Source organism: Acartia tonsa, chromosome 8, assembly GCF_053477335.1.
Source record: "Acartia tonsa isolate MP-2025a chromosome 8, ASM5347733v1, whole genome shotgun sequence".
Classification (NCBI taxonomy): domain Eukaryota; kingdom Metazoa; phylum Arthropoda; class Copepoda; order Calanoida; family Acartiidae; genus Acartia; species Acartia tonsa.
In genome coordinates, this window is record NC_137267.1 from 12,901,076 (window position 1) to 12,925,465 (window position 24,390).

At 32.0% G+C, this 24,390-nt stretch overlaps 1 protein-coding gene across 1 annotated transcript in view; it reads left to right on the forward strand.

The window, feature by feature from the left end:
* The window catches only part of LOC145326037 (SET domain-containing protein SmydA-8-like), a 34,543-nt gene extending 13,055 nt beyond the window's left edge, over positions 1-21,488 (forward strand). Inside the window, exons 3-22 of the mRNA XM_080169133.1 lie at positions 6,228-6,320; positions 7,254-7,371; positions 7,594-7,662; positions 7,880-7,922; positions 8,488-8,557; positions 8,957-8,991; positions 9,827-9,867; positions 10,756-10,798; positions 11,328-11,438; positions 12,063-12,143; positions 12,459-12,540; positions 13,145-13,218; positions 13,973-14,056; positions 14,622-14,686; positions 18,386-18,467; positions 19,186-19,259; positions 20,035-20,075; positions 20,374-20,446; positions 20,680-20,756; positions 21,109-21,488. Coding sequence (XP_080025259.1) covers positions 6,228-6,320; positions 7,254-7,371; positions 7,594-7,662; positions 7,880-7,922; positions 8,488-8,557; positions 8,957-8,991; positions 9,827-9,867; positions 10,756-10,798; positions 11,328-11,438; positions 12,063-12,143; positions 12,459-12,540; positions 13,145-13,218; positions 13,973-14,056; positions 14,622-14,686; positions 18,386-18,467; positions 19,186-19,259; positions 20,035-20,075; positions 20,374-20,446; positions 20,680-20,756; positions 21,109-21,183 — 1,431 coding nt within the window. The 3' untranslated portion in view covers positions 21,184-21,488. The remainder of the gene's footprint in view (positions 1-6,227; positions 6,321-7,253; positions 7,372-7,593; positions 7,663-7,879; positions 7,923-8,487; positions 8,558-8,956; positions 8,992-9,826; positions 9,868-10,755; positions 10,799-11,327; positions 11,439-12,062; positions 12,144-12,458; positions 12,541-13,144; positions 13,219-13,972; positions 14,057-14,621; positions 14,687-18,385; positions 18,468-19,185; positions 19,260-20,034; positions 20,076-20,373; positions 20,447-20,679; positions 20,757-21,108) is intronic.
* The last annotated feature ends 2,902 nt before the right edge of the window (positions 21,489-24,390 follow it).

The following is a 24,390-nucleotide window of genomic DNA, read 5'->3' on the forward strand; positions in this document are numbered from 1 at the left end:
AGTAAACAAAATTTGGTTAGAAAGAGCAATTATCCTTTGATATCATTCGCAAAATGAATCATCTATAAATAGTCTTTCATAGGATAAGCCTTTGCTTTGGTTAATCATATGGTTAAAAATTTATTCCCTCGCATGATTTAAAGCATATGACATACCATATATAAGAAGTCATCTTTAAATAGTTAACTTTCTTGGGATAAAGTTACCTCTTTGGATATTCCTTATTAAGTTTCACAACTTATTGGGCTCGATTTACCATCTAGATCTACTATATCTATTGGTTCATTATACTATACTTGTGTACTTTCTTGGTAGAATATTTTTTTAAAGGTTATTATTTAAAACAGCTAACTGTTCTTTTAGCTTAAAAATCATAAAAATTATATAGCTTTCATTGGTTTTTAAGTAGTTTCTATTCAAGTCCTGTTTTTGTTATACTTAATAGCTAAAACCTCTCTAAGCTTTAAAGTTGTTAGATTTATAAAGAAAGGTTAAAAAAACGTTTTGTAGAGAGTGATTTCTTAGCTTGTTAAAGGCACCATGTAATATATAGGTAAACACATGACATATAATCAATTATTAGAAATAGGCAAGTGTTGAACCTAAGATACTTTTTTGTTAAAATGTATGAACATCTATATAGATGTTAAAATTAAAATCTACAAAGAGTCACATGTTAACAAATTTTATATGTTTATTACAAAGAGTAGCTTTTAGTTCTATATGATCTATCCTTATAGTTTGTTTTTCTATTATAGTAAAATTAAAAATAATCCACACAAAGTTTTGTTGAAAAAAAATCAAATTGTCATCCTAAGAAAGAATTTTATTTCTTATTATTTTTAAAATTAGTTAAGGTACCTTTTTTTGATAAGATACCCTAGGATTTTTGACTTGGAGAAGTGGATCAAAAGGGATGATTCATAAGGTAGGGGCATCGAAAATAGGGAGGGGATTAATCTACCTTTACATAAATCGTTAGGGATTCCTAAACCTTTCTTTGCAAAGAAAGCAGGTAGAAATTAATAGGGAAGGGTGGTGGTGGGGGGGGGGGGGGGTTTGATAAAGGTTACTTTCAAATTTATGTAAGCTTTTTTAGTACAACTTTAAGGTAGGCTTACATTAAAGTTACGATGCCTAAGGGTTCTTATTTCAAAAGAAAGCAGGTAGAGGTGGGAAGAGCTTTGACATCCAATGAATAGATATATAAGATCTAGATGGTCTATCTGGCACCAAATTCTGTCATACATATAGAGCAAAAAGAAATTAACCCTTACAGATTTGTTAATTTTTCAACTTTTTTATTTCATGGGTGGGTGATCTCCAACACCACCTTAAATTTTTTTTTAAATACTTTTCTTTTATTTTATATTTTTTGGGGGTTGAGTACCCTCCAAAACCCCCTTAAATTAAAAAAAAAATTAACTTCCATTTTCAATTTTTTAATTTTTTTTTCTTTTTGAATTTTTTTGGGGGTGAGGTGACCTCTCACACCCCCGTAAAAAAATTTTATCTGAAATTTTTTAAAATTTTTCTTCCATGAAATGGGGTGACTTCCCACACCCCCCGGTACAAATATTTTTTTCTTCCACTTTTAATTTTTCTGGGGATGGGGTAACCCTCTTAAAAAATGTTTTGTCCTCAATTTCAAATTTATTTTTTTTTGGAAAAGGGGTGACCTTCCACACTCACTAAAAAGATTTTTCTTGTCAAATTTTTTTTCTTCAATTTTCAATTTTTTGGGGGTTGGGGCAACCTTGCACAACACTCTACAAATTTTTTGTTTAAATTCTGTTTCTTTCATTTCAAAAAAGAAGTTTTAAAAAAATTTCTGGATACCTGGAGCGGGGCGGCCAAGCTTTTTTTGAGGGGGGGGGGAGAAATTTTTTTTAAGGGGGGATAAAATGGTATGCGAAGCGTGCCGCAAATTTTTTTTAACCTCCTTAAAATTTTTACCCTGGGGGTAAAATTTGCTAATTACCCCAACTGAAATCTGTTTGCAGGGGTAAATTTTGTTTACCCCACCCCCCTCCCAAATTTACTCCTGGGGTAAAATTTTTTGGGGGGTAATTTAAATTTTATTAAATATTTAGTATTAAAAATGTGCGGGAAGCGCGGCAAAAATTTTTTTGTTAGAGATTTTTATTTATCCCTCCTCAAATTGTTTGGGGGGGTAATCCCCACTTCACCCCCCCCCCCTTGGACGTCTATGCTTGGAGGATCAGTACCTTCAGAATCATACATGGAACTTGAAATTGACTTGTATGCCTATATTTCTTACCAGCGGCTACGCCCCTAGAGGCCTCTAGGGGCACTTGAGGAGGGGGAGTCGAATTTGATAACCCAATTTCTTATTTTGGATTTTATAAGAAAAAGTAAAAAAAAAATTTTGTGGGGTAGAAAATTTTTTTTTTTTTAGGGGGGGGGCGTGCCGGGTGCCCTCCATCATCATTTTTAATTTTAGTTAAAAAATTAAAAAAAATAAAAAAAATTTAGGGGGGGGGTATTTTTCATTTTTGGGGGCGTTGGGGGTGTCCCACCCCCCAAGAAAATAGTTATAAACCTTCCCGGGACCTATGAGAAGCTACCTTGTTAAGGAGAACCCAATCGGTTCAGCGGTTAGCGAGATCCTTTGGTACAGACACACAGACAGACACACAAACATCCTGTTACTTTAGTATAAGGATGAGGATGTACTACTACAGGTTTGGGGGGATGTTTTTTGTATGGGGTTCAGGAATCCCTACCCCAAATAAAATAAAATGGAGGGGATGAAAAATATATCTCCCAAAAAGTTGTATTTTGTCCCAAGTTTTTTTTTATGTTTTTTTGGTGATCCCCCCCCTTAAGTAAAAAAGGATGTAAAAACAAAGGTTGTTGAATAAAAGTGTGGAGGAAGCTAAAATTGACTCTCACTCACTTAAAGTCGGAAATTCATTATCAAACAGGGGACTTGCACAAATTTTTTTAGCACTCTAGCTTTAATAGGAGCTGAGATAATGGGGGGGGGGGGGAGCATTGAACTACTGATAAAGGTGCGGCAAGGGGCCCAACTGTTAAGGGTTAAGTCTCACAAATTATGGATCCTGATTGACCATCTAGTTCTATTATATCTATTGGTTAATTATACAGTAGTACGGCTGTACTTCCTTATTATTTTTTTGGTTATTTTTCAAAACAGCAAATCGTTCTTTTAGCTTGAATTAAAAAAAATATTATGGCCTTAATTAGTTTCAAATGAAGTTTCTATTCAATTCCCACGCACACACAGACATACATCCTATATTTGTTATACATAATTTCGGCTACTTCTCTAAACTTTAAAGATGTAAGATTTATAAAGAAAGATTTTAAATTTTTTTTTGTACAGAATGATTTCTTTGCTTGGTATACAGGCACTACATGAAATATAGATAAATCACATGACTCATAATCAAATATTTGAAATGGAAAAAGTGCTGAATCTTTGATCCTTTTTTGTTAAATTGAATGAACAACTATGGCGATGTGAAAATTAAATTCTACAAAGAGTTATATTTATAACTTATTACAATGAGTATGATTTAAGTTCTATATGATTCTATAAGATTTTTTTCTATTGTATTAAAGTTTAATTTAATCCACAAAATTTTTTGTTAAAAAAATATATCAAATTGTTAGGCTAAGAAACAATTTTATTCATTATTTTTTTAAATAAATTAACGACACCCTTAGGTAACCCTAGGTGGAGAATTATATGAAAAGGGAGGATTTATAAGGCTGGGGCATCATAAAGGGAGAGGGGTTTATGATAGGGATTCCTAAATCTTTTACTTAAAAGATAGGAAGAGTTTTTATTAATCAGCCAAAAAATCTCTAAAGTAGTAAAAACAAGATTAAGATTAAGGGAAAAAATGTAGAATACTTAAAATAGAATATACAGCCTCATTCATGATAATTTTTAACGCCTCTAAGTCTAATGAAACTTTGCTAATGAAAATTTTCTTATATAACCCCAATTGAAAGAACACTAAGGGACGGGGGGAGAAGGGGAATGGTGAGTGTTATAGCGGCTATTCATTGGGGGGGAATCGTTTGAAAAGGGTAGATGTGGGGGGTACCTTATATTGATATGATAGGTTTATGTAAGGTTAAAGTATTCCTATCAAAATCTTTACCTAAGCTTGACATTACTAAATTTAAGGGTAGACTATCTCCCCTAAACTAAAGTAAGGCTAAAGATACCCTTATTTTTAAGGGGTCCCTAATAAACCGTTTGTGATTAGCTTTATTATGTTAAAATATCTAATTGTCTGTAAAAAGGTCAAAACAAGGAAAAAACTGTAAAAATCACAGTTATAAAGGGATAAGACAATGGGGGCTAATTCGATAAACATATAATTGTAAATAGTACTAGACCCCTTTATTGATTCAATTAATTTTTTGGTAAGTTTGGATACTTCCAGTTGGGTACTGGTGTAATTAAAATGTCCTCTGGTAAAGATATAATTTATCAAAAAATAGCTTCAAAACTTGAACATAATTTTTTTGATAAGCAATGGGCATACTATAAAAATTCCCTCACTTTGGACAAGAAATGAGGGGGGGGGGGGTAATTAAACCACCAAACCCCATAGAAAATATTTAAACTAAAACCTATGTAGAAATCATTTCAAAGCTGAACACATATATTTTTAACTTATATAAACTTCAATAAACAACGGGAAAAAATATGGAATGAGGTACCATGATTCTTGCAAACAACTCTAAGCAATGGTGTGCACAGGATTTTTCTAGGTGGATGTTTTTCTTGGAGGGATGAAAGGCAGGCATTCATAATTTCACTTCCACTTTTTCCCCCGAGTTTACCCTGAAAAAAAAACAGTATTTTAATTTCAAATTAGATTGAATATCCGAATCACATCATCTGGGAAAAATGTAAACTGTTAAAGGATATTATTATTATTTGGATGTTACACCAAATTTTCATCAAAGTAAAACTCACAGCGGGCTAAAATAACGATTCAACCTTACACCCCCTTTATCCCATCCCCTTCCCCCTACTGGATTAACAAACTTACCAATAAACGAATTCCATATTATCAAGCTAAATTGACGACCATTTTCCTCTGTCATAATATCCATATATATTCAACATCCCTTAAGCTGTTTTACATCAAATGCTTTACAAATGTCAAAACGTTGTTTATTTTCACTTAAAATTCAGGGAACAATAAATTGACTTTCGTAGTTTTGTTATTTAAGATAATTTTTGACTAAAAAATATCGATACTAAAATTATTCTAAAATTGTAGTTTTATCTAAATTGACCTTTAGATCAGTTGCTATTTTTTATATAAGAAAGTGTATAAATTAAAACAAAAGAATAAAAAACGTCATGTTTATTTTTTAAATTCTTTTTGCCTATCGGTGTATCCGTGAAATACAGAAATACATTAAAGAAATTTAGTTTTCTTGAAAAATATGTTCTGTTAAAATTTCTTGATTTTGACAAATTTATTAACACATAGTGGGAGGATATGAAATTTGACCCGTCCATGAAGGATTACAGTTAGATACATGAATGGCTTGTTTCCATCAAATTACAATACGCACAAACTAACATATTTTAGGTTAGGTTAGGTTAAGAAAAATGTTTAATTGTGCTCCGTAGTGATAAGACCCGGGAAAAAGATCTACTTTTTAAAATATTCATAAATGCTGAAAAATATATCAGCAAACGTGTTTATTACCGAGAATGTACGAAATTTAGCATGAAATTGAAATTAGCCTGCAGAAGTTGTAAACAACTGCCAAATATAGTTCTTTTTGCGAACATTCATCCTACTCTATTTACATTTTACTGTTTTAAACTTACCTTTTATAATACAGTCCCTACGCAGTGCAAGGGATTTTGCCCACACGCATCTTCTCCCCCCTCCCTTAAATTTAAGATAAATTGAAAATGAGTAGGGAGAGCGGTATTTTTGGCATTTGCTTAATCCCTTTGGGGGCTCTAGCCAAGCAGGTACTAAACCTGTGTTGCTCTAACCCCGCAGGGCTACCCTGTACCTTATACAAAATGACCTAAATTAACCTTTTGTAATAAATGAAACAAACGAAAAATTATTACCCCTTATTTTAAATTTAATTCAAGAAATGGGGGAGAGTTCTTTCTGCTCGACCAAATACTTCGAGGGAAACTGCCAGACACTCAACATTATTGAGAGCAAAACTAATTGTTACAGGAATGTCTGCCGTATCGCGTGGTATGGAAAGAAAATCGTGGCAACACACTGGTGGCACTTAGGGACATAAAACCTTTCCAAATTATTTTTCAGGTAAAATATTCACAAAATTTTTTCTTTAAAATATTAGCTCCCATCTAAAGTGTAGTCCAATAAGGTAAAAAAAGCCTTGCATAAAAGTTTGCCTGTTCTTACATGCTCGCATTATGCTAACATCTTTTGCATCAACAAGTGAGGTGGGGTGAGCTCCAACAAGCCCCTTAGATTTTAGTTTTTAATGAAGGTGAGAACATTTTTTGGGGGGGTAATTTCACCCATATCCCCTCCTTCATAACAGGGCCAATGGAAAAAATTACCGTAACTTTCAACTGCTTTGTTACACAAACTCCTACACTGAAATACAGAAAGACATCCTGATACTTTATAGAATAATATCAAATCAAATCAAATTTATTAACCTCTGGATCCGACAACCACTGATCTTGGACAATTCTCCGCCATCAGGGCAAAAATAATAGCAAGATATAAAATACATATATCAATTACATTATATAAAAACATGATGGTTTATTATTTACTAGCGGCTTCGCCCCTAGCCTCTAGGGGCTTTGCCCCAAAAGGTTTGATCAACCTAATTTTTGTATTCTAAATTTAAAAAGAAAAAGTTTAAATTTTTTTTGGGGGGGGGGTATTTTTCATTTTTTGGGGGGGTTGGGGGTGTCCCACCCCCCGAGAAAATAGCTTAAAACCATCACAGGACCAGTAGGTATATTCCCTGAAGAGTAGAGCCCAATCGGTTCAGTGGTTACTGAGATCTTAAGCTTCAGACGGACAGACAGACGGACAGACAGACATCGTTCTACTTTGTATTATAGATTACCCATCTATTCATCATTATATATATTTTATTATATTTTTAATAATAATTAATCAATTGCATAGAATTATAATGATAAAAATTAGCGGATTTTGCCCTGTCAAAATAACCAGGTGCAGAAGCGTAGCCCTAATATATCATATTTACAGGATAGCCCTGTAGTTCTGGCACCATTTGATGACAATGACATCCAATGTTTTGAGTGCAGCAAACCCATGGAAACCTGGAATCCATGTCCGGTCTGCTCCTTGCCTGTTTGTGATCAAGGTATACCATATAACAAAGTAACAGGATTTCTGTCTGTCTGTATATCAAGTAAGATATCTTGAACGGATGAACTAAAGGCGCTACAATTTTAAAGCAAAGAACAGTATATATAATCTGAATATATTACTGATTTCAGCATAGATAGGTTAAGCCTCCTGTGGGGGCTTTGGTTCTTCTTTGTTTGCTTCTCTAAGGAGAAAAAATTGTAACTTTTTATTTTAGAATGTTCAATTGGACCGAATCATTCGGCAGAGTGTGAATATTTTGCAGATTCAAATCTTTACTCTAAAGGTATTCTATTTATATTCTCTTGTTTGCCATTTAGGATAAGTAGCTACTATTTTGGGTAATCCCTCAACGGTGATTTTTTGGTGTAAAACCTCTCCTTAATTTTTTTACAAACCTAAATTTCAAATATATGTATTGTTTTGCGATTTCCTATAATTTTTCTTTTTTGTTTTCAGTCTTTTTATCAATGTATCTTTTATTTTCAATAAATCATTTTTAGGTGTACCATTGAATATTATACAGACCTCAATTTCTCCAATTAGGTAAAATATTATTATTGTTCAGAATACATGAAAGTTGAATAATAACATCATTGTATCATTTAAAATGTATTGGCTATTTAAGCTTGACTTGCATCTTTATATTTTCTTTTCTGTTGCGTGTTTTAATACTGCAGCTACTTAATAGGTAAGGTATGTTCTTACTTTCTACCAACAAATCGTCTATCCCTGTATATAAATAGAGAACAAATATATGTTTAGAATAATTTCCTTATATTGTAATTTGTAATTGCTGCACTGCTTACGAATATCATTGTACCTGTGTTTGATATCAGGGATTTAAAGGGATAAGACAATGGCCGATATATTCATGTATATCCCCAATGACGATACACAAATTATACCCCTTCTGTAGATTACAATTTGTGGTTGAAAAGTGTGGAAACTTAACTTAATGAACAAATCAAATTCAATAAAAGTCCTCAAAGTTATTAGGCCAACGAATAAGAAAATATTAGTATTAAACTTTCTTGACTAGTTTAATAAACAACCCTATGTCCCCTCTTTCCCTGGGTTGATATTAAATAATTATTTTCAAATTAATTAGAATGTTAGAAGTGAAAAGAAAAAATCCAACTTTGTGGAAGCTTGTAGATTCCTTAGAGGATCATTTAGAGGTATAATTTTATATTCAAACAAGGACTAAACTGTACATAATAAGTGAGGCAATGCTAATATAAATTAAAAGGATTCATCCTTATAATAAAGTAACAGGATCTCCGTGTGTCTTTATGTGTGTGTGTACCGAAGAATCTTGCTATGATTTTCCTTTTTAGTGTAGATTCTCATAGGTCCTGGAAGGATTTTATTTTGGGGGAGGGTACCACCACCCTCCCAAAAGAAACCTCCCCTAGAAAAAATGACCCTCCCCCATTTTTTCGTTTTTGTTTTTAAAACTATAATTGGAAAGGGGAGGACGACATCCCCCAAGCTTAAAGGACTCTAGGATCGTAGTCGCTAATATAGAATATACTAGGATTCTTATATATGTTTTTATAAATATCATATTTTTTCAGAAAAGGAAAAAAGAGAAATTTTGGACATATATCAAAGGAATCATTTTCATATATTTAACCATTCCAATATTTTTTCATTTTTAGACCTAGAGTTTTCTTGTAAGCTTTTTTAAGAAAATAGTTATAGATCCCTCAAACTTATTTTGAACTAAATTGAAAATAAGAGGGGGAGGGGGACGGGGTGCTAACATATTTTTACCTTAAGGTCAAAATTTGTAAATCATGAAAAATCATTTTTGAATATGGATTTCATTAAAACTCTTCCAAAGCTTTATGTTGTATTAAATGAAATTATTAGCAAAATCGAAATATCATTGAAAGTACAGTTAATTTTTGCAGTGTGCTTTGATTTGGCTATTGTAATCTAATTTCAAATTTAAAGTCTAATTTTAATTATGTTCTTGTATAATTACATTGTTTTGAACAAATTTCATTAAAATTTAATGAACTTCTATTTGTTGTTAAACAAGGAAAATTTTGTCCATAAGAAGCAAAGGTAATCAATAAACTTTAACATAATAAATTTTAAAAATTCTGTGTTTTGTTATTCCCAGGGATCGGCAGCCGCGCGTAAGCCGCATGTAAGACTCAGTGAAATCGACATATTATCACTCTAAAATTCAGCTGGATGTCTAAACCTACATTTTATCAGACAATCCTTCTTTTTGAAATTTCTTTTTTGCTTACAAGAGGGTTTAAAACTAAGGCTTATGCGCGGCTGAGGCGCGGCTGCCGACCTCTCGTTATTCCAACGTAAAGAGATACTATATATGATGCTTATAGACTCCACCATGAAAATTTGACGAAATGACGGACGAACATACTAGGGTAGCTGCGCTGCTTAGTAATGTATTGAAAATGAATATTTGTAGATACTGTGTTTCCTTTCATCAAAGAACATTCTACTAAAGGTAGTTAAAGAGACACTCTTTACCATTATTTTTTTAACTTTGTAAATTTTCCTTTTTAAGTCTTGTATGTGGTAGATAGGTAAAAAATAATCGTAGCATAAATAACCACACACCCACACACAGGCATAAAAAGCAGAAGACAACAATGAAAAAGTATATATCATTATTAAAAATATGATGAAAAAGGTGTTTTTTTACTTCTTTATTAGCTACTAGGGGCAAATATACAGTTATTAGTTCTCAAAAAATATTTTCAAGTTTGATTCAGTTTGACCCAAACAAAGCGTTTGTTAACTCGGATATTTAATTATTAAACTGATAACTTTATCCACTCTACTATTGTTTCTATTGTTTTGGGTGTAATCAATGTAACTATAGCTGTCTTCAGGTAAATGAATATAAAACGAGGAAATGTATAACTTTTCCTCTGATAAATTAAAATTTTCTGTGTATCCCTTATTTGACTTATACAGAAGTAAGTAAATGATCCGTGTGTAGGGAGATAATTAACATTTTTTACTCATTTGTCAAAATTCAAATATGTACTTGTTGCTGCTCTCCTAGCCACTAGGTAGGATGCTAGTAACTTAATACATCTTTTCAAAAAAAACATCCATTGTCATAGTCAAAATCTCTCTAAAAAACTGACGTGATTTAATATTGAAATTTTTATAACGAGTGTGAAAACTTTCAAAAAAATTTTCTACCTAAATATCGTTTTGGTTATTGTTTTTGTCGCTTTTGTTATTAAATTTTGTGTATTGGTCCTATTTGTGGCAGTCTTTCAGCAGTATTTCTTGCAGGCTTCCTCAAATCAAAATAATTAAGATTAGTTTCTATTTTTTTTTATTAATTGTTTTATTTTTCTAAAGTGACCCTTTATTTTAGACATTGATACAAATCTTGCTAGCAGAATCATTGGCATTTACAAGTAAGTAAATTTTTTTCATTGCTATTTACCAAAATAACAGGATGTTTGTTTAAGTGTGTGTGTCTGTCTGTTTGTTGCAAAGGATATCGTTGACTGCTGAATCTTCGTAAAAGTCCAGAGAAGGTTTAAAACTGTTTTGGGGAAGGGTACCTCCACCCTCCCAGGAAAAATCTACCTCAGAAAGTATCTATCATAAATAAGTAAAAATAGAAGGTTTTGTGATTTTTGATGGAAGAAAAAAAAGAAGAAAAATAACAATCTTGTCTACAAAAAGCGCAGCAGTAACAAGCCAGTGCAATAATAAGAAAATTACACATATGCAATTTTACCCTATGTTATAGTATAAAAATTAAAAGATTGCAATTTTATTGGTGCGGTTTTTTAGTCTTATACAGTCTTAATATTTACATATCTTATTCATAAAGAAAAGTTTCAGTACCAATTAACAAAATAATGGATTTACATAAGGATATAGTCAATTCTTAGTAAGGCTTTGATATTAATTAATAAAGTTTACTTTTTGTTTTAGAACAAATTCGGTGAAATGGGAGAAGAGGTTTGGTGATAAAAAATATACAATTGGACATGCCCTGTGCCCTATTTTCTCTTTACTCTGCCATTCCTGTGTTAATAATACAAGGTAGGCAATAAGAACATTGCGTAGGAACAATTCAACCACATTATTGGTTTGGTGAAGGAATAATTCGACCACATTATTGGTTGAGTGATGTTAAGGTTACAATTGGACACGCCCTGTGCCATATTTTCTCTTTACTCTGCCATTCCTGTGTTAATAATACAAGGTAGGTAATAAGAACATTGTGTAGGTACAATTCGACCATATTATTGGTTAGGTGATGCTATGGTGACAGTTGGACATACACTGTGCTCTATTTTCTCTTTACTCTGTCATAACTGTGTTAATAATACAAGGTAATAAGTAAACAGTGTAGGTAAAATTCGACCATAGTATTGATGTTAAGGATACAGTTGGACATGCCCTGTGCCCTATTTGTTGAAAAGAGAACCCCCCTGTAGTTTTTAGTTTGTTTGTTTATTACTTAAGGTGAGGTTAGGTTATATAAGGTAATTGGTGGTAATTATTAGCCCCACAGTGTTTTTAAACCTTTATATTTCGTCAACCGCTGCACCTATACGGTTTTGAAAGTCTTTTATTAATTAATTAAAACAATAAGACCATTTTTTCACTGCGCTTTTACTAAACAAACTTTTCCTTGTTTAGATTTATTTTTTCCTTTTTCAGGTATACCGTATCTGAAGATCATATAACAGTAAGAGCTTGTCTGCCTATCAAAACTGGAGAAGAAATAACCTCGCAATACAGGTATAGTTATTTTTTGTATTATAGACAGCTTTCCGTGGATATCAAATGAAAAATCTTAAGATTATAACCAGTTTTGTTGGTCCCGAGGGTCGAAGGATCAGGCTAACGTAACTAGTATTGATTTTATAATTCATGGAAAATACATCATACCAAAAGCTTTGCCATAGTCAAACTGCTAGTATTCTGGTATTTTTGCTCCTTTCTAAAACTTGAATACAGATCCCCTAGATACTAAGGGCGTCCAGCCGTTAGAGAGAACTTAAAAGACTGGCATCATTTTTAAAATTTTGAGCTATTAACCAAAACTTTTCTTAGGGGCCCAAATGAGGGGAATATTCTGCGTCGGTTGGACTTTCCTAAAAACTGGAAGTTTGAATGTGATTGTGTCAGATGTATGGTAGGTTTTATCTTTATTAATAAAAGAAAGCTTTTCTATTAAATGAGTCTGTCCGTATGACCTTACGTTTGTAACAGAAGAAAATAAGTGCCTATAAAAATGACGTCATACTGGCCTACCATTGGTCAATCAAAATGCGTACAGGCCTTTCATTGGTAATTTGTTTGTGTGTTGGCCTCTCATTGGTCATTTGTATTGTACGAAGTAATTTTTTTACAGGCACTATAAAGAGCATCATAGCGGATAGCTATGATCGTTGATTTAATGTTGATGATGTTAGAATGTTGTTTCGATTTTAAATTTAGCATAATGATTCCTGTAATAGTTATTGATGATGGGAATAACTTATCTTTGTTTAAACTTATATATAAGCCATCAAATTTTTAAAGATTATGCTTAACATTTGTAATTTGTAAAGATCCGACTTTATCGGTAAACAATTACATGTTTGTCAAATGAGTAAAATTTTAACTTTTTATTAATTGAGGTTTTAATATCTAACTAAAAATGTGTAATATTTAAGGATCCAACTTTTATTTAGTTTTATTAAACTAAGCTAATTAATCCCATTTAACAATTGGACTGAACATTTATAATTTTTAAGGATCCAACTGAATTAGGAACTCATTCAAGTACCTTGGTTTGTCCCCAATGTAAGAAACCTGATCTATATCCTAGGTATATTGCATTTATTCTTAATAGAGACTGCAACCCCTAAAAGCCTCTAAGGGCACTTAAGGAAAGGGGGAAAGTAGGTCGACCCTCCACTATCTATTTTAATTTTCAAAGAAAAAGTAAAAAAAAGCGGTATATAAGCGGTGGATTATTTTTTCATGTGTTTTTTCTCTTAGGAGGATCGAGGCTAGACCTTAAAGCCAAACTATTATCAAAGGTTTACCCACAGAGATTAACTGCCCCATAAAGAAACGTGGCTTTTTAAAATTTGAATTAAAGATAAAGATCGTTCAATCAATGGGTTGTATGTCCGTGAAAAGTAAAATTACCTAGGGTAATTATGTATTAATAAGCATTTCTAATATATATTAGAAATTACCTTTTTACAAAGTGTCTAAAAAACAGACATGTGACGTCATAAAAATGAGGGATGAGAGGAGAAGTGGGAAAGAAAACCCCTAAAAAAGAGATGGATAATCCCTTTTTTTATGACGTTACATGGCTGATTTTTAGAGACACTTTGTCATAGAGAAAATAATAAAAGAGAGGAATCAATGTATTTGGAGGACTATAATAGGCTTTATAGCAGACTTTATCTATTTATTTAACCATTCATACATCTATCCCTCCATTTATTCATCTATTCATACATTTATCCATCTATCCATTTAGCTCTCTATCCAAAAAAAGGGTTGAGTATTCATCCTCTTATCCTTTTTCCTTGTGAACTTTGTAAAGCTTCTTTTTTGTTTTCTAGAAATTCTACAATGAGAAGTGATTTTGAGTGTCGTAGCTGCGCATTTGAGATGTCCTACGATATTGCTTTAGAAGATACAAATAGGTATTTTTATAATAAATCTATAAATATAGACGTATAACCAGACAGACAACTACCTGGATCCCCATGTTATGGAACTTTTTCGTCTGCTAGCAACTTGCTTTCAGTTCTTTTGTACGACTTGGCTGTGTAATATTCCCGACGGTATTGGTTGATTTTCAAATACCCAATTGTAAGTCGGCACACGTTCCTCAGGGTAGGGACTTACAGTTATATTTAAGTATGTAAATATCAAGTAGCAGGGTGATTGTCCGTCTTTTTTAGTGTCTTTATTTTGCTTTTGAAGTTACAAATAGTCATGTTAATTAGCAAGTAATACTGTGATTTTCTGTCTGTATATATAAAGCTTTTAAAGCTGTATGATACATAGTAATGCTTTAGAATATACAGATAGTATATAAATCAGTAAGTAATGAGATGAATGTCTACCTGTATTAAGCATTTAAATCTGTCTGCCGAGTTTAAACCTCAGTAAAATATTAACTTTAAAATTGAGGATGACTAAACCTTAATTTTAAGCTGCTGCCGAGCCCTTATATTTTGTCGAACTTAAACAATATTAATTTAGGGCAGATAAGAAATTGAAGAATAAAACCTTGCTGGACAGTGTCGAATCTTGGGAAGCTTTACTAGGTAAAGTTTGATAGTAACGGGTTTAGCAGTGGCGTGCCAACCGAAGGGGGCATTTGGGGCAATCGCCCCCCCCTAGCGACCAAAACGCCCCCCCTGCCCCCCCTAGCCACCGCCTCCCCTAAAAGTTGAAAAATGCCCCATTTTGCCCCCCCCCCCTGATCAACAAAAATGCCCCTTTTTGCCCCCTACCCTACAAAAAGCAAAACTATCCCAGTTTCCAAAAAAAAGATCAAGAAATATTTTTAAAAAAAAATTTTGGCGCTTCGCTTTAAACAGACAGTTACTATTCATTTAACCTTACCAAATTTTTTAATTAGTGTAGAAATTAGGTTATAATCTTTTTTCACTGAACATAACAAACCAGGTAATAGGAAGTATTTTATTTTGTATAATATAAACTTTTTACCAAAGAAATTTTGTACATCTCCAATGATGATACACAAAATTACCCCTTATATAGATTACAATTAGTGGATGAAATGTATGGAAACTCGACTTAATTAACCAACAAATCAAAATTCCATTAAAGTCCCCAAAATTGTTGAGCCAACGAATAAGAAAATTTTATATTAAATATTGGGGACTAGTGTAATAAATAGCCCAAAAACCCCTCCCTCCCTGCATATTTGAAGAAAAAAATTTGCGCTTCGCGCCCTTCCAAATGGTTTCTGCTTTTTATCGCATTGTATATTTTGTTTTTATTTCTATAAAAATATTTGTAAACAACAAATATTTAATCAAAAAGTTATTTTATATAAAAAAGAAACAGCGTTGATATTTATCTAAGCCTTGTCTAAATGAATAACTATATATGATGTCATATTATTTTCAGGATAAGTTTATCATTTTTTTTTGTGTACATACCCTTACAAAAAGACATGTTTTTTTATGGCAATATTCATTAAAAACCCTTAAAACTAACTACACTCTATATTCCTAACGTGATAAAGTATGCCACTCTTGTTGTCTTTAATTGGTGAAGGAAGTTGGCGACCATAACTATTTTAGGATATCTTAAAACTTTAATTACCCTCTCTCTTTTTTCCTTTCCCTATTTTGTGCGTAATTCTTGAGTCTACAGGTGTTTATACAAATGTGCCAATTAAATTTTTTTTTTTTTAAATGACATCTGTTTAATTTTCCTTTGCAATTAAGCTTTTTTTTAGTTACAGGGAAGGTTTTTAGCTATTTTGGGAGAGCGTATCTCCACCCTCCCAATTTCAAATCCCCCCCCCCCCCCAAATTTTTTTCTCTCCATATTTCTTATTAAAACTCAAATTAAAAAGTAGAAGGGCGGTTCCCCCTCCCACCTTAAGAACACCTAGAGGCTTCTTGGGGGCGTTCGTTGCCCCTAGTCTTTCTTAAAATAAAAGCTATGTCTTGCATTTTTTTTCAATTAGGTGTTTGATCACGAATTTCATATGATAAAAATATTTTTCTTATTTATTTGTTATCCTAATAAGATAAAAGTTGTGCTTGAAAATTGTTTTAATAGCTATTATGATATGTTGCATTTTTAGATAAACGTGAGAATTGTGATCAAAATTTGCGTATCATTTGTACTCATTTGCGTCATTTCTATTTTCAGATATCTATTAGCCTTCATCCTTTAATTGATTTAAGTTCAAAGGGGAAGTAAATATTTTTAGGTGCGCTTCACGCACCGCCCTTACTTGGAAACACCACTTAATGAAAAATTAACAGAGTTTTAAAGTGCCAATAGAATTATGAGACAAGAAGAATAGTGTATAGTAAAACAATTTGTCGCAACTAAAAAAGAACTTTTAGATAGTTTTAAAAAGGATTTATCATCGTTTATTCAGTATTAACTAAAACTATTTTATTAGTTTTTTTGTAATTTAAATATTGCACGTTACTTTAATATTATTATTTTTACTTTATATGAGAAAATTACAGTATTATCTTTGAAAAAGATACCGAATAATTGTTTTTTAAAACTGGTATATCATATGTTAACTACCGAGTTCAAACTGTATTCCTTTAGTTTACAGAAGATACTTCTAAAAAATTAAATAGATTGTGCATGGTTTGTACTTTAAGATCTCGTCAACATTTAGATCAATTAATGCTTAATATTCGGATACAGGGTTTTGATTTTAATAGAGGGTATTATTTCTTCAATACCTTAAAATATATGAACCTACGAAATAAAAAATAAAAAAATGCATAGTATTCGTGACAATTAATTTCAAAATAAAAATTGCACTTATAAAAATGGAAAGGGAATATACTCGTATTTTATTATCTAAGTTTAATAGTATTTTTCCTATTTTTTCAATTTTTTAAAAATTAAATGTATATGAATCTATAAAAAGTTAAGGAGTATTGTTAGTAACACCCGTCCGGATCAGCTCCAAATGGATTTCCTATTCAAGCCCTAGTTTCCTAAAGTGTACAGCAGATAACCCAATCATTGTAGACCCTTTTTCAGCTACTCCGGAAATTTGTGAAAACAAAGCGATTTATACATTATACATTCAAAATTTTAATGTTTAAAATTTTGAATGGGGCACTTTGATTTAGGGGGGGGGGGGGGCAAAATTTTACAAAATCTTCAAAATGCCCCCCCCTAAACAAAGTGCTTCGCACGCCACTGGGGTTTAGTGATCATCTAGAGAATACAGAGCGATACTCTAACATCCAAGGATGTAATGTTAAGTAATCCAACAGACAACGAACTCTTTCATAGCATGGCCTTTGTCTAAGAAGTCCTAACTGTGAACGGTAATAAGTTGCGCCTATTTTTTAGCCTATCTAGATATTTATATCGAGCAACTAAAATAGCAGCAGTAGGAACCATTTTTAACGTCTTTAGTTATGATGCGATGACTTATCGAGTATCGAATTATTACCTCCCCGACAACGAGCGGATGTGCTACGCGTTGTGCCACGGTCGCGGGTATAGTGTCGAGTTTGAGTCATATCTGCATCGCGTCACGCTAAAGACACTAACAAACTAATGTGATACTTTGTCAAGAGTGAGAAATATTATTAGCTGATGCAGGAGAGAATGCCTTGACTAACATTTTTTTAATAGACAGTTCTGATCGCACAAGATTGAACTAAAGGACTAAGCCCCACGTAATATTGTTTCTCGTATTCATTCGAATCCGGTGGATAGGAACCGGTTCTCATCCATACGAAAAAACTATGTCTAGCATCGTATTATATCCAGCTTTCTACGAATATAGAAATGTACAATCATAAGATTAATCTCATAATTGTACTTTCAGAAAGCCGTTTATAATACGATGCGAGAAATAACTATTAAAGTTTATACCAATGGAAATTTTTATAAAAATCACTAAACCTTAAATTCACATTATTATCTCCAAGTAAAGAGGAAAAATGACACAGAATGAGAGAAAAAAGCGGATGAGAGAGAGAGGGGGAGAGAGAGTGTGTGTGAGGGAGAGAGAGAGAGAGAGAGAGAGAGAGAGAGAGAGAGAGAGAGAGAGAGAGAGAGAGAGAGAGAGAGAGAGAAAGAGAGAGAGAGAGAGGGAGGGAGAGAGAGTAAGAGAGAGAGAGAGAAAGGAAGAAAGAGAGAGAGAGAGAGAGAGATAAAACACATTTGAAAAGTAGCTTCTCTACTAAAATATAATGTATTTTATGGTAACACAACGCTTTTTACTTCAATTTTATCTAATTTAAAATCTAATATAGGAAAAAAAATTTTAGTTGAACTGGAGACCCAATTTCACCCCAATCATTTTCTGTGCATGAAGACCATTAAAACTCTTATTCAACTTTATGGTTTAAGGTAATCTTTTTTATGATAGTAGAAAATCTCAGAGAGGTCCCCAAAGTTTATAGTTATCTGTAGCATCGTATTATAGAAAGCTTTCCATGGATAATAAGATAAAAATTATTTGATTAAAATAAGTTTATTTAGCCCCTATATATGTATATTGTATTATAGATATGTTTTTTATATTTTAATATTCGTGGAAAATTTATTAAATACCATGCTATGTATGATTTTTCAGTATGGCTGAGAGAACCGGCTCTAATCCCGCTGATATTAATCGGTTTCTCCAATTCGTTACAACTTTACATACAATCATTAAATCTTGATTGGATGATACAATCTAGGAACTGACTGACTTGTACATTAATAGCTTTAAAATTATCTATAGGCTAGGTTTTTTATCATGTGGAAAGAGGTGCATACTTAGATAAGATGGACTAAAATTTTTTTATTCATAAACAAGGACGTCTTCATCAAAGAGAGAGGGAACAATTGGTTATCTAAATATTACACTAGCCCCCAAAGTCCTATAATAACGTTTTCTTATTCGTTGGCTTACCAACTTTGACGACTTTATTGAATTTTGATTTGTCGGTTCATAATCTTAATATACAGAAGGGTTAATTTTGTGTATCATTATTTTGGATGTACATCAATTTATCGGCCATTGCCTTATCCCTTTAGATCCATGCGTCTTCATGCATATTGTTGAAGGTTTTATTATTTTCAGAAAAGGATATACATTAACAGATCTGTCAGAAGAATTAATCAATAGAAAACTGGAATTATGTAGAAGATTTATGGGTAATTATGATTATACTTAGCTTCATCTGCAATACAAAGAATACTTTTTTGTCACTTTTCTGGTCTTTACACTAAAATTAGACATTATTTGTTACAAAACATTAGAGTAAAACAATTTAGAGGGAAAGGTTAAATAACACTTTGGCCCCAACCCGTAAACTTTTGATTGGGTCTTTGAATATCACCCAATAGCATCGTAAATATTATCACAGCCAAGTCACTACAAAAGCAACAGAAAGTAATTTGCTAGAAGAATAAAAAAGAAAAGTCCGGGGCCAAGTAGTTATCTGGGTTATACATCTGTACTCATTACATTTTTTTTTTACAAAAATTATAAAATAAAAAAAAACTACTCATGACGACTATGCTTGAGAAAACAAGCCAGCATTATTGCAAATAAAAAAGTTACAGAAAACGGTATGAAAGTAAAAATATATAATTTTTTGAAAAAATTAGGTTAACATAACTAGTGCTTCCACACTAAATACCCTGTTGAGCACTGATACTATCCTTGAATAAATTGAAAGTAAGAGGGGGGGTGGGGGGGGGTGGGTAGTTTTTTGTTTCTTTGTTTAATACTTTAGGTCAGTTCAGGTTATAATGGGTACTTGGTAACCTAAAGGGTTAGGGCACTGCAGGACTGTAATAGGCCCCAATTCGTAATTATTAGGCATGGGAAAACACTAACCATCCTTTATAGAGGGGAAGGGGGGTTATTAGTGCTCAATATGCATTTATGTGAAAGCTCCATATATAACTTTTATTGTTATTGTAGATGTGTATAACATAATTGAACCTGGCTACAGATTATGGAAGGTAAGCGAAACTTACATAAAAGTAAGAGGATGTCTGTTGTAGCAAAGAATCTCGCAAACCTCTTAACTAATATGGTTCTCCTTTGCACTGAAGCTTTATATAGGTCCAGAAAAAATATATAACTATTTCAAAAGAAATCGACTCTAAATTATCCCCTCACTTTTTTTCTTTTGAACCAAACTACCCCCTTATCCTCAAGCACCCACAGAACCCTTAAAGGGATACTCTGTTGTGCTTTGATATTAAGGAATGTTTTGATCCTTGGTTTATAAAAGCAATGATATTTTGTGTTTGTCAGGGACGTTTATGTGAAGATATGCTGGGACCCATGTCTCTTCAACTACAATCTAAATTTGAGAACAAACAAATAGGTAACAAATAATAGAAATACACCGCATTTAAATTAATTGTATTTCGATTTAATTTTTCTTCTAAAAGAGAAGATTTTCTTTAATTAGAGTAGGTCCTATCGTCAATAACGGATAGCTTCTTTTTGTTAATTTAGACATGTTAGAATTGTCCTACAGATTTCAAACTTTGCATGATGATTCCTATAACAGTTTTTCTTTCTATAGTTAGGATTAATAATGTAAATTGTTTTAAGGAAAATTAGAGTTTATGTTGGGTTACAGAAATATAATCAAAACTGTGAAAGAAGCTGCTAAATGTCGACAGTTCATGGTGAGTTTTTAGTAGCGAAGCTACTCTATAATTCATTTTATCTGTTATAAATATATGTATCAAAAACTTAAAATATATCATAAAATATAATAATATTTTTGTATTATTCATTGATTTATTATATTAATTATTATATCATATTATAAATCTTACACCAGATTATCATGTATTCATGAAAAGTAAAACTTGTAGCTGCAAAATGACGATACCCCTTATTCACCCCATCCCCTCAGCTACTACTAAATGAACGAACTGACTAATATATTATATCCATGTTAGCAATCTAAATTGACGACAATTTTTTACCTTTTACAATATCCACTTATATTATATATCCATTGTCTAATTTCAGGAAAGAAACGAAGAAGATGATAAAATGATGGGAGAATATTATAAGAAGTGGATTGAACCATTATCGAATGTATAATATAATAGTTGCCTCACCCCCGGTCTCTAGGGGAGGTCGGGGAAGGTCAATAAAATAGCTTTAAACCAGAGGAATTTTTTTAATGTACTGGTCTTTCATCGATATGGTTTCGTGATTTTTATTTTTATATATATATTTATACTTTTATTCTCTGTATCTTTTATGACCACTGAACTCATAACTCTTTTTATCAGTTTTTCAGAAAAAAAATACCCCAAACTGAAAAAGTTAAATCTATTTTTTACGTGCTTATTTTTAACTATAAATTAAAAACTAATAAATATAAATAGATTTTATAATTTAAATTATTGTTTTATATTTAATCTTAGAGTTTTATTTATAAATTATATCAACCTGTGTGTTTAAATAAAAAATTCTCTAGAAAAAAATTAAAATTGTTTATGCATTGATTTTCTATTCTGTAGAATACAAAATTTAGATATTAAATTATCAAAAACGTTTAGGTATATGATTGAACTTAAACTAAGTATTTTACAAAAAAAATTGCTGAAAAATATTAGAAATGAATTATTAATTATCTTTTTTCCTATCACTGTATCCAGGGCTTGGTAGCTTCGACTCACTGCTTAAATAAGCCGCCAAAAATCCACGGCCGCAGCCATGAGATTTCAGTTACACTCAGCCGCAGTTATCCTAAATGGTCACCTTATTAGACTTCTCTTCAGCCGCAGGCACAAAAATTTAATTAAGCCACATCATTAGTCGGTTTAAAAATAACTCAATCGCAGCCGCATCCGCAGCCGCGAAGCTGAAATTGCGGCTGCAGGCCACTGCTAACATCCCGGATAATTTATAACTGTATCACACAACACACGTTTTTACCATTATTAATATTTGACAGACAATATTACATCAAATATATGTTTTTAATTTACAGCAAATAAAAAAATCTATAAGTTTTTATTTGAAAAATTAATTTTTGTGTTCCAATAAATATGTATTCGTCATTTGTATTATTTTTGATTAATATCATTAGTATTATAGCTACTTTATAATCCTAATGAATGTACGTCCATTACCACAATGAACCAAAGCTTTTCTTTAGAAATGAACCTTCCGATTTAAAATCTAACTCAAATCCTTTTTTAAAGATAAATTGTCTCTTTAAAAAATCTTTTAAACGTACAAAAATAAAGTAACCTTTCTTAACTTTACAGATATATATGTAAACAACAAACGGTCATATTCGGGATAGAGTATCTTCGTTACTAAAATTTAGCTTATATTCAAATTGAAAATCTACTTCATTAATAGGCCTTTATTATATCATACATACATACAGTTGCTTATAATGCTTTCTATAGTCCTTAAAATAATAAAATTACAATAGAATTTGTCATAAGGATAGCTTGCATATAAGATGTTATGTTATTGTGACAAAAAGACTGTGGAAATATCCCCCTAGTGTCTGGTCATGCATATTGGTTTTACACTCACTTAAACATCATGAATATCTAGGGATATATAATTATTCTTTTACATAAAGTAGTAAGGTTTTCTGTCTGAAGCTTAAGATTTTATTAATACTAAACTCATTGGGTTCTCCATTGAGGGAAGCTTCACATAGTTCCCGGGATGGTTTTAGTCTACTTTACTTTTGGATTTAAGTCTTGGAATGGTTTTGGCTATTTTTAAAATCTTAGAATACAGATGCTAGGGGAGCAGCCACAAAAAACGATGCCGATCTGTCTATTTTTCGTCTAACCTACAGTTTTTAGTTTAATAAAATGATTCTATAAAGCAAAAAATGTGTTAAAAGGTTTTGTAATTATTTATCGCATCGTATTGTAGACAGTTTTCCGCGGATAATAAAATAAAAAATTATAAGATTTAAACCAGATTTGTTAGCTCTTGTGGCAATACTGGAAAACATTTTAAACTATACATTTATATTTTCGTAACTATGGACAATTGTATTGTAAAAGTATGAAATAATCTAAACCTCTATCCCTTATTCCTGCAATAATTTTCATTTCGTTACATTCACGTTGCCTTCGAAGCCGGATGATTTATATTACAAATATTTAATAGATAAATAAAATATGTTTAACAAAAAACTTAATTTTATCTTTGTGAAAATCTATGCAAAACTTATATAACAGAAAATTGCTGAAAAAAGGTAAGTGTAAAAGAATTCGATAACTATTTAACCGATTGAGTTCCCTATAGTAGGGAAGCTTTACCTAGGTCGTTGGATGGTTTTAGGTTATTTTGTTCGCCTTACTACCCCATCGCATACAAAGCACCTATATGCAGCCGCTAGTACAAAAGATAATTAAATTCCTTCTTTATTTAGGCTCACAAAACAGAGTTTTAAACCCTTCAATTAAAGGAAGATTATTTTTTGTGGTTTATTTCTTTAAATTAAAAAAAAAGTTTTCTCTTTTTATGAAACAAAAATAAAATCAGGAAAAACTTATCTTTTCCTCGAAAAACTTCCTTTTCCTCTGACTTTCATAAAATGGTGGGGTAGGTTTATTACTACAAATTCTTCTTCGGTTTCAAGTAATTATCTAGAGAACCCAAGGGCATCTTCCGCATTTAATGGGATTAAAAACTTTAAAGCCCACTGTAGGATATTTGGTCAAGCAATATCTAAAAGACACCCAACCCTTTGATTGCTTGACCTTTGTCATGAAGTCCTTAGTATACATGCATGGTAATTACTAAATTAGTAGCACATCTAATTTCGTGCCGAATTCTAGATAGGATAGGCCATTGAAATAAAATATAACCTCATGAACCTAAAAGTTGTTATAATTATGTCAATTATAGGGTAAATACAGAAAAGTAAGATTCAGAATGAAAAACGGACTAACCATAATGTAAGATATGCCACGCTTTAACAATGACCCATTGAGAATTAGTGATAAGTGTTAGTATAAAAGTAATATACTACAACTACTGCCTATATCATTTGTAGGTCAACAATGCCCCCCCCCCCTTTCCCTTTCTCTTACCCCACACGCACGCACACACTTACAAAACCATTCACTTTCCCTTTCATATACATCCCCCACTTCTACTCCATACCCATAAATATTCCCTTTCCCTTTCATTACACTTTCCCTGATTTTTCCTCCTGGCACCCAAAGTGAAACCACTTCCTCCCCCCCTCCTTCTTATCCTTCCTCTCACACCCCCTATTTTTATTTCCTAACAACCATGGATCTTAAGGGATAAGAC